We start from the raw sequence: 16191 nt of genomic DNA, 5'->3' as shown, positions 1-16191 counted from the left end.
AGGGGTTCCAGTGCCCGGCAGTGTCGCTCCAGTTGGGAGAGCACAGAAGTCCGAAGCAAGGAGTGATTGGGGGATGAGTTTCCCAGTGGATGCACCAGTGGACCAGAGACTAGCCAGTTGGGCTAGCTCTTCTTGGGTGGACCCGGGTGGCGCCACTTCTGGTCTGGGGGATCTTTGCGCACTGTCAGGTGGACAGGAGGCGGGAGATCTGCGCCAGGCAGACAGTCACACGACACATGGGTCATGTGTCAGCCTCAGGGGGATTGCGTGTGAGTCCCCAGAAGTCCTGGAGTGCCAGGCAATTATTCCACCAAAGGTTTTAGACCGGAGGTTGGGAGGCCAGGTTCAGGTTTGGCCTGACCTGCAGGGTAGGACGACTGTAACCAGTGTCCTGACCGGTTCTTCCAGAGGAACTTCTCCAGTTGGGAGAGGGCAGACCTCTGGAAGGGGGTGCAGAGGGTGGGAAAGCCCACCTCTGACCCCGGTACAACCTGAGGGGTTAAACCCTAGGTTGGAATGGCTTTCTAGGTGTCCCCCTCGCACGGGGAGGAGGAACCCTGGAAGAAGAGGTAAGGGGAGGAGAGCCTTCCCTGAGACTCCTGGTCCGCCTGAGGTTGTAGACCAAAGGCTGGTGAACCAGTGGCAGTCTAGTCCTGTCTGGCAGACAGGGAGAGTGGAGAATGGACACTATGTGCCAGGGGTTACTACCCCCCGCTCTGCGAATTGGCAAGGACCGGTGGCACCTGGGTGGCCCAGGGCCTGGTCCTGGCCGCGGACAGCTGAGGAGTACCAGTGGGGTAGCCCAGTTGGTCCTTACAGTAGCTTTAGAAGGAACCCTAGGGGTTCACTGTGGCATAGAACAGGAGGGTGTCCCGGCATTGGCGGGCCTGCGTCCGTGTTCTATCGCCCCAAGCAGGGAAGTCCATCACGGTGGTGATTGTTCTCCCCTGCGTTTTGGCTGGAAGGGGGTTGTGTTGGACTTGGCCCGCAGGGCAGGTTCACCCCTAGACTTTTTGCCTTATGTGTGACCCTGTGTCAGTGATTTTTGGGTCTCTGCGCACTTTCCCCTGAGTCCCAGAGTGAAAGTGCGAGCGTGTAGTATGGCTGGCCTGCCCTCCCATAGGAATGCATGGGGAATGTGTGTGTCCCTGGTAGTTCCTGATGCGTGGGGAGTGCAGGCTCGAGTTTAGTATGTATAAACTCGTGAGAGTGAATGCTGCGGGATGGTGTCTGCGGCATGTGTGTGTCTAGTTGGGAAGTGCTACTTCTGGACATTGAGAATATGTGTGCATGTGCTGTGAGGGTGCTGGAGCGTGATTGGCTGGAGCTGGCTGGCATGCCAGGCTCCAGGAAGTCTAGATGGGTTTGCCCGGTGGTGAGTGGGAGATTAGCATGAGTGATGTGTGGGAGGAGTGTACCTGTGTCCTGGATGGGCTGGGTTTTCCCCACACAATGCTGGCTCCGCCCCCTGTGGTGTGTCTAACGACCCTAGCCTCCCCAGTGAATGAAATGGGTGGTTGGGCCATCAAGAGTGCTCCAGAACCAGCTGCGACTGGTTTCCCCCCACCCTGCACCTTAGACAAAAGATTTGTCAGTATAAGAAGGGGCTGTGTCCCCACTGAAAATGTTCTACTTTTGAATCCTGCCAGAGGGGGCTTGTGCCGCTGCTGGGGCCAGAAGGACCGCCACTTGGGGAGTCTCCCTGCCCGGAGACCCAGTGTGCTGGCTCTGGCCCAGCCTTGCCCCCCTGCCTGCCTCCAGCCCTGCTGGAGCCCTGTCCTGTCCTCCAGTGCTGGGGAGCACTGAGGACTTCTTGCCTGAGAGCGCTGCTCTCTGCCCTTCAGCGCTGGGAGTGCTGGAATCCCTTGTCTAGCGCTTGAGAGCGCTGCATTTGGCCCGGTGGCGCTTGGGAGCGCCTTTTCTTAGTGGCTAGCGCTGCTAGCGCTTTGAGAGCCAGCCGGTGCCCACCCGGCATCAGCCCGAAATTGCGGTGCCTAGCGAGTGCCTACCTCGCTTTATATGTGCTTTGGCGGCACGGGTGCCACCCCGCTCCTTGCCGCTTTATTTTGCCCGGTTTTATTGATCTACGAGGGAGCCCACTCCTCGGATCATCTGGGAGCCCGCCTGCCTGCCTAAAGCGAGCCGCCGCGCTGCCCGCGGCGACCCGGAAGTGGAGAGACGGCCGTCCAATCACCGCGCGGCCCGGGAGAGTCAACCCGGAAGTCCCGCCCCCGCTGCAGAGCCGAGAAGCAGCCTGCCGAGGCTCCCCGAGTGGAGAGGAGAGCCCCGGGACCAGCGGGAGAGACCCGCCTTCGCTGGAGAGCCCAGCGCGAACCCGGTGAGTGCAGGTGCCTGCAGAGGAGGGGGGAGCGTCGGGACACATTGCCGGTGTCCGCCCCGCCCCCTCTCTGTGGCGCGACCTCGCGCCTGTAGTCAAAGAGCCAGAGAGGCTCTTAGGGGGCATTTTTTGAGCGATCCGAGTCCCCAAGAGGGGGACTCCAACCCGAGCCTAAGAGAGGCTCCAACGAGAAAAAGCACCTCCGCGTTCTTGGAGCCACGAGGTGCCCCGGGAGCACCAGTGGAGTTAGAGCCCAGCGTAGCTCTTGGCAAGCATCATTGCTTTGGGTCCCCAGAGCGAGGGACCCCCCAGCACAGCGAGGCTGCACCTTTTTGTTGCTGGAGCCCTGAGAGGCTCAGCAGCCCCCCTTACTGGTGTAAGAGAGCCTGAGAGAGGCTCACCAGTGCCACAGTGGTGGTTCTTTGAGCCCAGAGAGGCTGCAACGTTGCCCTAACTTTCCCTGCTCCAGTTGCCCAGCACTTTGTGGGCAACTGCCACGTTTAGGCCCTGACATTGGGACACAGGGACTGTCACCGGTGGTGACTTATCTGAGTTCTGCGCAACTGTGTGTTTTTGCTTACACCTCTGAATGGGTAGATTATTCATCATGTGTTCTCTTGTGCTTTGTCCTTTTACACCGCTGAATGTATTGTGATGCATCATGTGTTTCCTTCCTTAGATCCCTACAGGTATAGCAATACTTAGGTGGTTTCCTTCTTGCTAGTACAGGTGGTGCTAGCAGAGCCCAGGTTCCCTAGTGCAATCTCCTAAGATAGTGAGGGTTGCATAGGTGGTGCTCACCTGGTACCAGTAGTGACTGGTTGTATGTTATTTTTGTGCTACAGTGATAATTCTATGATCTAAAAAGTGCTATTTCTAAAAAGTGTCATTTCTAAAAGTGCATACCCTTGACAGTGGTCCAGGTGGCCCTGTCCTGTACATTATCCCTTGTAAATTCCGCCCGTGCCTGTTGGCACAGTGTAACAAGATGTGTGTTTTATCTGATGTATATTTATTATAATACAAAGGCTATTTTCATATAACCTTGTGTGGAGTGTTTCTTTGTGGTGGGCCTTGGGTGTTGTTGCTGGGGTGCATGCGCAAATACTTAACTTACATCGCCTCCAAGTTTAGCCTTGACTGCTCGCGCCACGTTACCTAGAGGGCGAGTGAGGGGTTATCTTGGCGTGTAACTCCCTTGCCCTGACACTTAGAAATGGCGATCCCTGACTGACCTCGACGCGAGTCATGGCCGGCCAGGGTCCTGTTTCTAACAGGTACTCTCATGTGTGATTATGGGCTGCCACAATCGCATCACTGACAGTATTGACAGCTCCTGCATAGCCTGCGACACATGCTGGGTGCTCCCCCTTATGATCTTGAGACTGTCCCAATGTTGCATTATATCCTGATGTGGAAAGGATCCAAGGACACTATGGTGGGATTGTATGTTACAGCTGCGGACAGCCTTTTTTCGAGCACCACTGCCCACACTTTATGCTGTTTGTGAGAGCAGAGGCTGTGCCTCTCACTCTCTGAGCAGGACGGGCAGACCATGGCAGTTTCCTCCAGGCGGTCAGGTTGAAATTCAGTTATTTCAAGTCCCTAGACCACTGGCACTGGACGTTGGAGTGGATCTATAAACCACATACGGCAGATGATTCCACATGCTGGAGTAGCTGACGGCGTGGCGCAGCTGCCTGTGACATTTTGCATTTCTTGCGGACTGTACAGTACTTTGTGCTGCTACGGCTCCATTTGGGATACCCTGATGACCAACCTAGGGCTGGCACCGCAATTAATGGCCCGTCTGACCTTGCTTCACAAAATGTCAATGTTCCAGGATTTACCACACTATGGTAAGAGTTTTCTGGCTACGGCCTTCTTAGTGGGAGTTGGCTTTTTGGGAGGTGACCATGGTGCCTGGCACCCTGACTTTTCTCTCCTGTTCCAACATCCCTTCCCCTCGTGTTCCCCTTTGTCCTCCTTCCCTGATAATCTGCAGGATCTTCTGGTCCACATCACCTCTATCTGGACGGGTTATCCTATTTATTGTTTTTCCTGTTATCAATGTCTTCTCACAAGTTTTAGTTTACACAGTATCTTGGACTCTGCTGAATCGATAATCTTTCATACCTGTTTCATGCTCATTGTATATGAAAAATCAATAGAGAAATGAGGTATTTAAATAAGACACAGGGAGTGGAGTCACTTAACATTTGACTTTGACAATACCAAAGGAAGAGACATTACTGAATTTATAGATATGATCAGAACAAATGTAAAGTGATAAAATTAACAACCAAGTCTCACTAAAATAGACATTCAATTTAACATTGTACTGAACTGTGTGCAGTACTACTGGTAAAATATGAGAAAGGTTTGCCAACAAAATGTGGGGCAGAGGGTCTGCTCTGTGCCGAATAGTCATGTGTGAAGTTCTAGTTTATCCCCATACTTTGGAAGGAAGGGCCAGGTTTGAGTGAGACCTCAGCACGACCCCCAAATGTGTTAGTGTGATGGGTGATTCTTCCGGGCTCTGATGTATGCACGTCTAAACTAATGTCGCTCACTCACTAATCAACGGTGTACTGATGACGAGCGTACTATGATATAGGAGTAATGAAATGCCCCTCCGCTGTTCTTCAAACCAGTAACACCCACTCATTTTTATGATACAATGCAAATTGTGTGAGAAAATTCTGGTTCATACTTGATATCTCTATCTTAGGAATTAATTGCTTCAAAGATACATTGCTTTTTTGTCAGTGAATCTTTGTTGAGAGAGGAGGTGGTTACTGTAAACAAAACAACAAAGCCTGGAAGTGGCCGGTATCTTAATAATTTAGAAGACAGTTGTGCTCTTAAATCAGGAACTCAAAACCTAATTAGGGCATACATTTCAGTCTTGTTTGAGGATATAAACTGTATCAAATATAAGGAATAAGCGACAGATACAGGAAAATTGCAAATAAACTGTTCCTTTAATTGTCGCTTTGACACATGACCTATGCCACATTTTGTTTGACCTCTTGTTTAAAACTCCATGGTATTTTCCTCTGTTTACTTTCCTATGTGCCGTGCTGTGGATATGAAAAACCTGCAAATAAGTTATTTAAAAAAATAAATAAGCTGTCCAGTTTAATTGCAAAACTGACCAAAATACTCATATATGCATTAAAATCCAGATATATTCATTGAAATCCAGATATATTCATTGAACTACAGACGGCACTTCCAGTTGTCACCTTTCTGTAAATACTCTTTAGTCCTTTACATCAGTGTTTGGAAGATGCTCATCTGAAGTGAAGCTATAAATCCTTTTTTTACAGCAACAACCAAGTGTGAGGCTCTGTACTTGAACTGTCTGACCTTTAAAAACATTCACGTCTGTGACATCTGAAATCCCAGGTCTTTGCAGGTATAAATACTTTGTGTGAAATGTATTCACTCCTGGTGCCTGGTGGCAGCGGTTCCGTCAGTGGCCACCAGAAGGCGCACCTCGCCTACTGATGAAACCCAATGAGCACATTGGATGACAGGGAGAAGGGTTTCCTCTTCCGGGTCAGTGGAGGCAGAGACAGCACCAGCAGCAGTTTTATTTATTTATTTATTTATGCAATTTTATATAGCGCGGACCTTACCCGAAGGTGTCAGAGCGCTTCACAAAAGGACCAAAAATGACATACAGGAACAAAATACAAATGCAGATAATAGGTTACATGGATCAAAATTGACACTAGTGAGCAACCAAAATACATGAGGTAGTAACGGTGCATTACAGGAGAAAAAAAGTGAAATTGGTGCAGGTTACAAAAATGTACAAAATACAAATCGAAGTATAACATTGCAATAAAAGGCAGACACTACATCACAAGAACAAACGTTACGTAGGCAATGGAGGCACTTGTGCAAGTAACTAGAACAAACAAAATGTGTGAGGTAGCAAACAGTGTGTTACAAAACAAAAGTGACGTGTGCAAGTTCCAAAAGGGTACCATACACAGGTATTGGGATAATACTAGACATTTAAACTACCAGAACACACTGGGGAGGAAGTACCATAAACCTGGCCAATAGACTTCCGGTCTCTCCTGGTGTCCAGCCTGCTGCAGAGGAGGAAGGAGCCCTGCCTGTCTGTGCAGTTACCTTCATCTACAGACCCTCACAGACCCCAGATCTGCCCCCCCCAGGAGGAGGAGAGAGCCTGGACAGGTTTCTGCTCAGGTAGGAGAGCTGCTAACTCACTTGCCTGAGTGGGGAGCGGAGGAGGTGAGGCCTGTCCAGGGGAGCAGTGTCTCTCTTCGGAGCCTGTGCATATCGCCCTGAGGATCAGGGCGGAGTCAGAGGCTCTGTCCTTAATGAGAATCCTTCACCGAGAGGCCTGTCCAGAGGAGTGGCAGAGGAGGAGAGGCCTGTCCAGGGGTGCAGAGGAGGAGAAGCCTGTCCAGAGGAGGGGCAGAGGAAGAGAGGCCTGTCCAGGGGTGCAGAGGAGGAGAGGCCTGTCCAGAGGAGGGGCAGAGGAAGAGAGGCCTGTCCAGGGGTGCAGAGGAGGCAACGCCTGTCTAGGGGTGCAGAGGAGGTGAGGCCTGTCCAGGGGTGCAGAGGAGGTGAGGCCTGTCCAGCGGTACAGAGGAGGTGAGGCCTGTCCAGGGGTGCAAAGGAGGAAAGGCCTCTCCAGGGGTGCAGATGAGGTGAGGCCTGTCCAGGGGTGCAGAGGAGGAGAGGCCTGTCCAGGGGTGCAGAGGAGGTGAGGCCTGTCCAGGGGTGCAGAGGAGGAGAGGCCTGTCCAGGGGTACAGAGGAGGTGAGGCCTGTCCAGGGGTGCAGAGGAGGTGAGGCCTGTCCAAGAGGTGCAGAGGAGGAGAGGCCTGTCCAGGGGTGCAAAGGAGGAGAGGCCTCTCCAGGGGTGCAGATGAGGTGAGGCCTGTCCAGGGGTGCAGAGGAGGAGAGGCCTGTCCAGGGGTGCAGAGGAGGAGAGGCCTGTCCAGGGGAGCAGAGGAGGTGAGGCCTGTCCAGGGGAGCAGAGGAGGCGAGGCTTGTCCAGGGCAGAGGAGGCAAGGCCTGTCCAGGGGTTCAGAGGAGATGAGGCCTTTCCAGGGGTTCAGAAGAGTTGTGGCCTGTCCAGGGGTGCATGAAGAGAGTCCTGTCTAGGGTTGCAGAGGAGGCAACGCCTGTCCAGGGGTGCAGAGTAGGAAAGGCCTGTCCAGGGGTGCAGAGGAGGTGAGGCCTCTCCAGGGTGCAGAGGAGGTGAGGCCTGTCCAGGGTGCAGAAGAGGTGAGGCCTGTCCAAAGGGTGCAAAGGAGGTGAGGCATGTCCTTTTCAGGGGGAATTGCAAAGAAGGTGACGCCTGTCGAAGAGGTGCAGAGGAGGTGAGGCCTCCCCAGGGGGAAGAGAGGAGGTGGCCTGTCCAGGGCGAGTAAAGGAGGTGAAGCCTGTCCAGGGGTGCAGAGGTGATGAGGCCAGTGAAGCTGGTGCAGAAGATTTGAGGCCTGTTCCGTGGGGGTGCAGAGAAGGTGTGGCCTGTCCAGGGGTGCAGAGGAGGTGATGCCTGTCCTGAGGGGTGCAGAGGAGATGCCTGTCCAGGGGGGGTGCAGAGGTGGTGAGGCCTGTCCAGTGTGCAGAGGAGGTGAGGCCTGTCCAGGGGAGTACGGATGAGGTGAGGCTTGTCCGAAGGGTGCAAAGGAGGTGAGGCATGTCCTTTTCAGGCGGGGGGTGCAAAGAAGGTGACACCTGTCCAAGAGGTGCAGAGGAGGTGATGCCTGTCCAGGGACAGAGGAAGAAAGGCCTGTGCAGGGGTGCAGTGGAGGAAAGGCCTGTCCAGGGGTGCAGAGGAGGTGAGGCCTGTCCAGGGGTGCAGAGGAGGAGAGGCCTGTCCAGGGGTGCAAAGGAGGAGAGGCCTGTCCAGGGGTGCAGATGAGGAGAGGCCTGTCCAGGGGTGCAGAGTAGGTGAGGCCTGTCCAGGGGTGCAGAGGAGGAGAGGCCTGTCCAGGGGAGCAGAGGAGGTGAGGCCTGTCCAGGGGTTCAGAGGAGATGAGGCCTGTCCAGGGGTGCAGAGGAGTTGAGGCCTGTCCAGGGGTGCATGAGGAGAGGCCTGTCTAGGGTTGCAGAGGAGGCAACGCCTGTCCAGGGGTGCAGAGTAGGAGAGACCTGTCCAGGGGTGCAGAGGAGGTGAGGCCTGTCCGGGGTGCAGAAGAGGTGAGGCCTGTCCAGGGGGGTACAGAGGAGGCGAGGATTGTCCAAAGGGTTCAAAGGAGGTGAGGCATGTCCTTTTCAGGGGGGATTGCAAAGAAGGTGACGCCTGTCCAAGAGGTGCAGTGGAGGTGAGGCCTCCCCAGGGGGAAGAGAGGAGGTGGCCTGTCCAGGGGGAGTAGAGCAGGTGAGGTTTGTCCAGGGGTGCAGAGGTGATGAGGCCAGCGAAGCTGGTGCACAAGAATTGAGGCCTGTTCCGTGGGGGTGCAGAGAAGGTGTGGCCTGTCCAGGGGTGCAGAGGAGGTGATGCCTGTCCTGAGGGGTGCAGAGGAGATGCCTGTCCAGGGGGAGCAGAAGAGGTGAGGCCTGACCCGGGGAGTGCAGAGGAGGTGAGACCTGTCCTGGGTCATGCAGAGGAGGTGAGGCCTGTCCCGGGGTGCAGAGGAGGCGAGGCATGTACTGAGGGGTGCAGGGGAGATGCCTGTCTAGGGGGAGCAGAGGAGGCGAGGTCTGTCCGGGGTCCAGAGGAGGCGAAGCATGTCCTGTCCAGGGGGATAAGAGCAGGTGAGGCCTGTCCAGGGGTGCAGAGGAGGTGGTACCTGTCCTGGGCTGGGGGTGCAGAGGAGGTGAGGCGTATCCGGGAGGGGTGCAGAGTGGTTGAGGCCTGCCCAGAAGGATGCAGAGCAGTGGAGGCGTGTCATCTGCTGGGATTAAACCTGCCCTGTAGGGGTAGGAGGTGAGACCAAAGTAAGAGAAGAAAGTTCCCTTAGGGCAGAACTAAACACAAGTTTGAAATATTAAACCTTACAATGTCACAAGTACATACAAAAAAAGCGTGAGGAAAGTTAAAAATTCATTTAATTTGAATAATTTAAAAACACACAAAAGGGATGACTGATCTAGATCCCTAATCTAAAACACAATTAAAACAGTACAATTAATTGCGACCTGCACAATTAGGAACAGACAGAACAGATACAACATAAAATTGTTGGATACGATAATATCAATTATGGTGTTGGAGGCTTGAATTATACAGTTTGTTGCGTCGACGCGTTTCGGTGGTGTCTCCTTATTATTACCACCTTTATCAAGACAAGTGATTATCTGTCAATACCAGGGAGTATATACAATTGTCTCTAAAAAATTTTTGTAGAGGGTCACTAGTTATGATCAATTATCAATTCCTGATCGAAACGTGGACTTCAACTGGGGGCTCATTGACTTGCTGCTGCCAGTTGTATATTCTGTTTGGCTTTTATACAACATTTATTGTCCCCACTGCATATCAGTATTCAAAGTTAAATTGGTTATACTGAACACCATTTGATTTGTTTGTAGTTAGGCCACATTTGCCATCTGCGGATATCGCGAGGTCCCAGCTTCCTACAGTTTATGATAGAGTAGGTTGCTGTTGGTGAGTACCTCGCTATTGACCTTCACGAGAATTACCTAATGGGATGGTACGTAGTTCCGCTGTCCCTTTAGATCTCTTTCTTGGCCATTAAAAAGACTACCTTGTCAGTGGCTCAGAGTTTCGCTCTCTGTGGGGGTCCGAGTCGTGTGGTAGGAGGTAAGGCCAGTCCTGTTCTCTCGGTATGAAGAATGTGGACCGCCTCAGCCGCTGCTCTCACCGCCCAGAGATGCTCCTTTCCAGACATATCATTTTATTTTAAGAGCTCATAACCCGAGTTTTTGAAAAGTATCTGGAGTTACCACAGATGGCAGATGGCTGATGGCTCCTGACAAAGGCACACATCTCCTCCAAGCATGGAGTTTATTTTTTAAACCACTGTCTTTAGTGAAGTAACCAAGACTACAACCCCCAGAATGCACTTATGTATTACAGGCATGAATATTCGGGGGATCACTCTACGGAAATATTTGGTACTTGCCAGGGCCTCGTGGCAGATAAGAGTAGAACAGTTCATGTGCAAGGACGTTCATTCTCAGCCTCTTTCTCCAGATTGTGAGTCTAGTGAGATCTGTGATAATATGAATCTCTCTCAATGAGATTTCACACAGTTTTATCTGTTTCAGGGAGAAATACAATGAAAAACAGGGGGTGCAAGTCCAGCGCCCCAGTCTCTCGTGTCTTTGGATCTCTGCACTGACCCTTCCCTGGTCCTGTAAGAGAGGACAAACCAAGTGTTTAGTCTGTCCTCTCTAAGGGAGAGAGAGCTGGCTCAGTATCCTGGTCCACCAGGTCCCATCTCCCATCCTGGTCCTCACAAGGCCCCGTCTCACGTCGTGTTCCTCACCATGCCCCAGTTCACGTCCTGGTCCTCACAAAGCCTTTGCTCACGTCCTGGTCTACCAAGCCCCTGCTCAAGTGCTGGTCCATACCAGGCCCAGGCTCACGTCCTGGTCCTCGTCCTGGTCCTCGCCAGGCTCCGGCTCACGTGCTGGTCCATACCAGGCCCAGGCTCACGTCCTGGTCCTTACATGGCAATGGCTCACGTCCTGGTCTTCACAAGGCCCTGGCTCACATCCTGGTCCACGCAAGGCCCCAGCTCACTTACTGGTCCTCACAAGGCCCTGGCTCACGTCCTGGCACACCAGACCCCGGCTCACGTGCTGGTCCATACCAGGCCCAGGCTCAATTCCTGGTCCTCACAAAGCCCTGGCTCACTTCCTGGTCCACCATGCCCTGGCACACATCCTCATCCTCACAAGGCCCTGGCTTACGTCCTGGTCTACACAAGGCCCTGGCTCAAGTCCTGGTCCTCACAAGGCCTTGGCTCACGTCCTGGTCCTCACAAGACCCCGCCTCACGTCCTGGTCCTCATAAGGCCCTAGCTCACATCCTGGTCCACCAAACCCCTGCTCACATGCTGTTCCATACCATGTCACGGCTCACGTCCTGGTCCTCACAAGGTACTGGCTCACGTCCTGTCCATCAGGCCCTGGCACATATCCTCATCCTCACAAGGCCCCAGCCCACGTCCTGGTCCTCACAAGGCCCCGGTTTGCATCTTGGTCTTCACCAGGCCCTGATCACATCCTCATCCTCACTAGACTCTGGCTCACATCCTTGTACTCACTAGACTCCGGCTCACGTCCTAGTCCCTGCCAGGTTCCGACACACGTCCTAGTCCTCACAAGGCCCCGGCTTACGTCCTAGCCCTCACAAGGCCCTGATCACATCCTGGTCCTCACTAGACTCCGGCTCACATCCAGGTCCTCACCAGGCCAAGCCTGAGAGGGAGATCAATTGGTTGTTGGCCCACAATGCCACCTCAAACAGGAAGCAGACATATGCAAATCAGCTTTAGACTTCTTCCAATAGGGCAGTCCAGCCTGAAGAGCCAATGCAGATCCTTTCTGAACCGGAACACAATCAACCCAAGACCAATTTCAGCCTATCTGGGCGTTGACTGCAGGGAGTGGCTTCATTCCAGTTGTGCAGCGAGCACGGGACCCACATCTGGGCTCTGACTGTTGGGTCCGGCTTGATTCCAGCGGTGCAGCGAGCACAGGACCCACTTCTGGGCACACCTGGCATATTTATGAATAAGCAAAATGATGGGTGGGATGTTTGAGTTCATCCCAGGCTCTGGTAATTACTCTGGGACACATCCAAGCCCATCCTTCTTGTTCTCACCCTCCGTTGCACCCCAGCCAGCACCCAATCAGAGTGTTTTAGACAACATTACTTCCAGATGTCTGCTCCAGTAGTCACAGCAGTTCTAACTCTAAGGATCGGCCTTTCTCTCTGTTCCCGATTTTCACCTAACTAACTGAGGCCACGGTGAACAAGCTCCTCACCAAATACCTTGAGTCCCACCAACGTCTGCACAAAGTCCATCCAGGGCTCCATAAGAGCTAAAGCCACGTGGGATATTAGAGAAATTATGTATGGGGGTGGGGAGGTGGGGCTCTGATCTGATTAGATCTGTCTGCAGCCTTTGACACCATCTCCCACTCCACATTACTACAGAGATTGGAGATGGTGGGTCTTAGGGGAAAGTGCCTGCTCGGTTCTTATCCTTTTTCAAAGATCTGACCCAAGTGATGGCCTCAGCTCACTTCAGATCAACCCTTAAGACAATTCCCCCTCCCCCCAGATGGTTTTGAGCCACAATCTTTTCAATCTTTACATGGCCCACTTGGCCAGCCTGATCGAGTCATGCGATATCAACTCTACTCGATGATACACAGATCATTAGATTAGAAGAAAATACACCTGATCGAGTAATTCGATAATCGATATCACATCTACTCGATGATACACAAATCATTAGATTAGAAGAATATACGCCTGATCGAGCCATTCGATATCACCTCTAATCAAATGTACACAAATCATTGGATTAGAATGAAATACAGATAAAATACCCAGTAATTTCAGGAGCTGCCGCCTGGAAGTCACTGATTGGATGAGCTCAAACTACCTGGCGCTAAACAGTGAAAAAAACAGGAATAGTGGTATTTGGGACCGGAGCCTCATGCCACAAGGGCGGCGACCGGTGTCCTTGGGAGATCTGTCCATCCCATTCCATCAGGTCAGCAAACTGGGAGTTTGGGTGGACTTGCATCTGTCCCTAAAAGGATACATCAAAATCACCTGCTCTACAGGCTTCTGCCTGCTGAGAGTTATTAGAAAAATACTTCTATTCATCCCTGCTTCATTTAGGAGGGACCTGGTACTGGTTCTGATTCTATTGAGAATGGACTCCTGCATCACTTTATACGTAGGCATTTCTGAATATCGCCTACATAGATTGTTGCTGCTACAAAGACAGCAGTTGGGCTGGTTCTGAGGTTAATAAAATCAAGGTCGATCTCCAACAAACTGGTCAAATTGCACCGGCTTCCTGTTCTGAAAAGATGTCAATATAAAGCACTTCATGTCATAACCGTTCTACAATCAGGGGGTTCATTCTTATTTGTCTTTGCCTGGTATAAGCTTGCCGAGGGGTGAGATCCCATCATGCTTTGCTGACTAAAGTATCTAAGTTTACAGCAATCTGAATAGATGGCTGTTCTCTACCTGTGGTGACTGCAGGTACCTGGAATGAAATACCCTCCCACCTGCTCTGTGCGCCCAAGAAAACATGAGTTCTTTCAGGAAACAAATCAAAACCTTTCTGTTCATGTTCAGGGGCTGTGGGATGTTGATACTTATGTGCTCATATTAGCGCAAGGACACTTCTTTCTCGAAATAGCTGTGCAGCACTATATAAATTGGATCTCACATTATATCATAAGCCATCGATCTCTGGGCAACAGATCGTTGCAGCTATAGACGCCCTATCCTAGAGGACGCGCTAGAGGCTGAGTCATTTGTCAGAGTCTGAGGTACGAAGCGCCTGGTAAAGTCCTTCCAGCAACCTCTACAACTTGCCTATTGAGTAATCTGCTAAGTTGCTTGTAAAATTGTGCACTGCTTTTAGCTTCACTGTTTTTAAAATAAATCACTGTTCATACTTTAAATCAGCACGCATTCCTTACCTGAGCATATTGGTACTGTCACAGCCAGTCGCCTAGCGCCTTTTCCCCGGTCCACCACGGGGTCTTCCGTTTGAGTGCAGGAAAACTACGGTGTAGACCGGAAGAGAAGCATTCCTAGGTCCTCACGCACAATCGAGGTCTGCAGTCTAGCTCTCGTCAGGCGGTATAATTTTGCATGCTTCCCTCAACGCGCAGTGGATGCGCGCAGCGGGTGCACTAAAGGCAAGCCCGTCTGCGCCTGGCTCGGGCTGAGGGCCAGAAACCCTGGTTCAGCACCGAATAGCTGTATCAAAAACCTGCCCGAAACATACAATCAGGTAAACCACTCATTGGGCATTAGGAAAGCTCCTATGCTCACGTATAGTCCTGAACAGTTTAAGGCCCTTCATGTCCGCCTACCTTTGGAATGTGTTAAATTGCATATGGAGGCTACCACAGCAGTATGTTCTAACTGCAGCTTTGTTTTCACTCCAAATTTTAACCCCAAGAAGGATAAGAAATGTCAAAACTCCAATCAAGGAATCCCACAAAATAAATCCTTCTCATTTATCAGCTCAATCCGCAGATCCCTCCCAAAACACAAGTTTGAGGTATTTAATCTGCTTATCAATGACAAACCCAATGCGATTTGTCTTACCGAAACCTGACTCTAATAAAACTTCTTAATAACGTCAAATCTGGATGCCCCATTCTTTGCCCTTCTCTGTGCTTAAGCAGTTAGATCCCTTTTCTCTGGATGTATTTACAGATCTCCTTAATGCTTCCCTTCAGGAAGAAACCGTCCCACCTGATTAGAAACATGCAGTGATACACCCACATCTAAAAAAAAAGCAGGAGCTGATCCTGACCAACCCACAAATTATCGGCCTATTTCTTTATTGCTGGTGTTCTCAAAAATTCTAGAAAAGCACGTTCACACGCACCTTTGCCAAGTTGTAACCACCCCAAACCTGCTACATCCCAGCCAGTCGGGCTTTAGAACAGGCTTTTCTACTGAAACTACCCTGTTAAGAGTCACTGAAAAAATACGTTGCCACTTGAATATGGGAGACACAGTGGCGCTTATCCTATTAGACTTAAGCGTCGCATTCTATACGGTATCCCACACTGTATTATTTAATGCTCTTAGCTCCTTGGGCATCCGTGGCTCAGCTCTCAACTGGCTTGCCTCATTTTTGACCAAACGCACGTTTCAAGTCTTCTCCCGTACAGCCTTCTCCGACACGCATGTCTTTGCTCATGGGGTGCCACGGGGCTCCACACTCAGTCCCCTACTTTTTAATTTGTATGTGAGTCCTTTGGCCGAAGTGGTAGAGAAATCTGGTCTGTCACTATACTCTTATGCCGATGATTCCCAACTTATTTTTTCCCTTTCTTCTAAGAATACTAAGGACTCCTCCCCCCTAAAAATGGGCCCTATCAAAATAGCATATTGGATGCAACAAAACTAACTTAAATAAAACGGAGAAAAAACAGAAGTGCTCATATTTGGTAAAAACAAAAATGTGTGGGGTCCCCAACACTGGCCATGCGAAATGGGTGCTCTTCCTATGCCCTCTCCCCAAGCGCGTAATCTGGGCATCATTATTGATGAATCCCTTAGCATGCACTCGCACGCAGTAAAAATTACAGCTACGTGTTTCGCCATTCTCAAATGGCTAAAAAAAAAACGGTTGGATGCTGCCTGAGTCCACCCAGAAAACCGTGGTCAATGCCTTGATTACTTCAAGGTTTGACTATGGGAATGTGCTTTACCTGGGCTCACACAAAGCCATAACACGTAGACTACAGGTGGTTCAGAATTCGGCAGCCAGGCTGTTATGTAAGGTCCCAAGAGCCACTCCTACTTCCCAACACCTACGAAACCTGCACTGGCTCAGGGTTGAAAACCAAGTTAAATTTAAAGCCCTAAGTTTCATGCACAAAATCAAAGCAGGTAACGCCCTGAAATACCTTCAATCTCTTGTCTGCCCCTATTTTCCCTCTTGAAATCTCTGCTCCTACAAGCAAGGAAAGTTTGTTGTTCCTAAATTCAAACTTTCCAGGATGGGTGGAAAGTCTTTCTCCTATCTAGGTCCCTCCCCGTGGAATTCACTGCCGACTTCACTACGCAACTAAACTGATTCCACCAAATTCCGCAAAGCCCTAAAAACATGGCTTTTTAACACTTAACCAGCTACCAGGTCTCCAGCCTCTCCTTGGATCTGC

General features: G+C 51.2%; 2 protein-coding genes across 4 annotated transcripts in view; both read left to right on the top strand.

The window, feature by feature from the left end:
- LOC147737802 (uncharacterized) overlaps window positions 1-16191 on the top strand; it is a 214891-nt gene that overhangs the window by 53132 nt on the left and 145568 nt on the right. The window lies entirely within an intron of this gene.
- Window positions 7651-16191, top strand: part of LOC147737803 (uncharacterized) — a 45244-nt gene continuing 36703 nt past the window's right edge. Inside the window, exon 1 of the mRNA XM_086924978.1 lies at window positions 7651-7709. Within this exon, the coding sequence (XP_086781104.1) occupies window positions 7651-7709 (59 nt within the window). The remainder of the gene's footprint in view (window positions 7710-16191) is intronic.

This window comes from Lissotriton vulgaris, chromosome 1_1, assembly GCF_964263255.1.
Source record: "Lissotriton vulgaris chromosome 1_1, aLisVul1.2, whole genome shotgun sequence".
Lineage (NCBI taxonomy): Eukaryota > Metazoa > Chordata > Amphibia > Caudata > Salamandridae > Lissotriton > Lissotriton vulgaris.
This window is presented reverse-complemented; position numbering and strand designations above follow the sequence as displayed.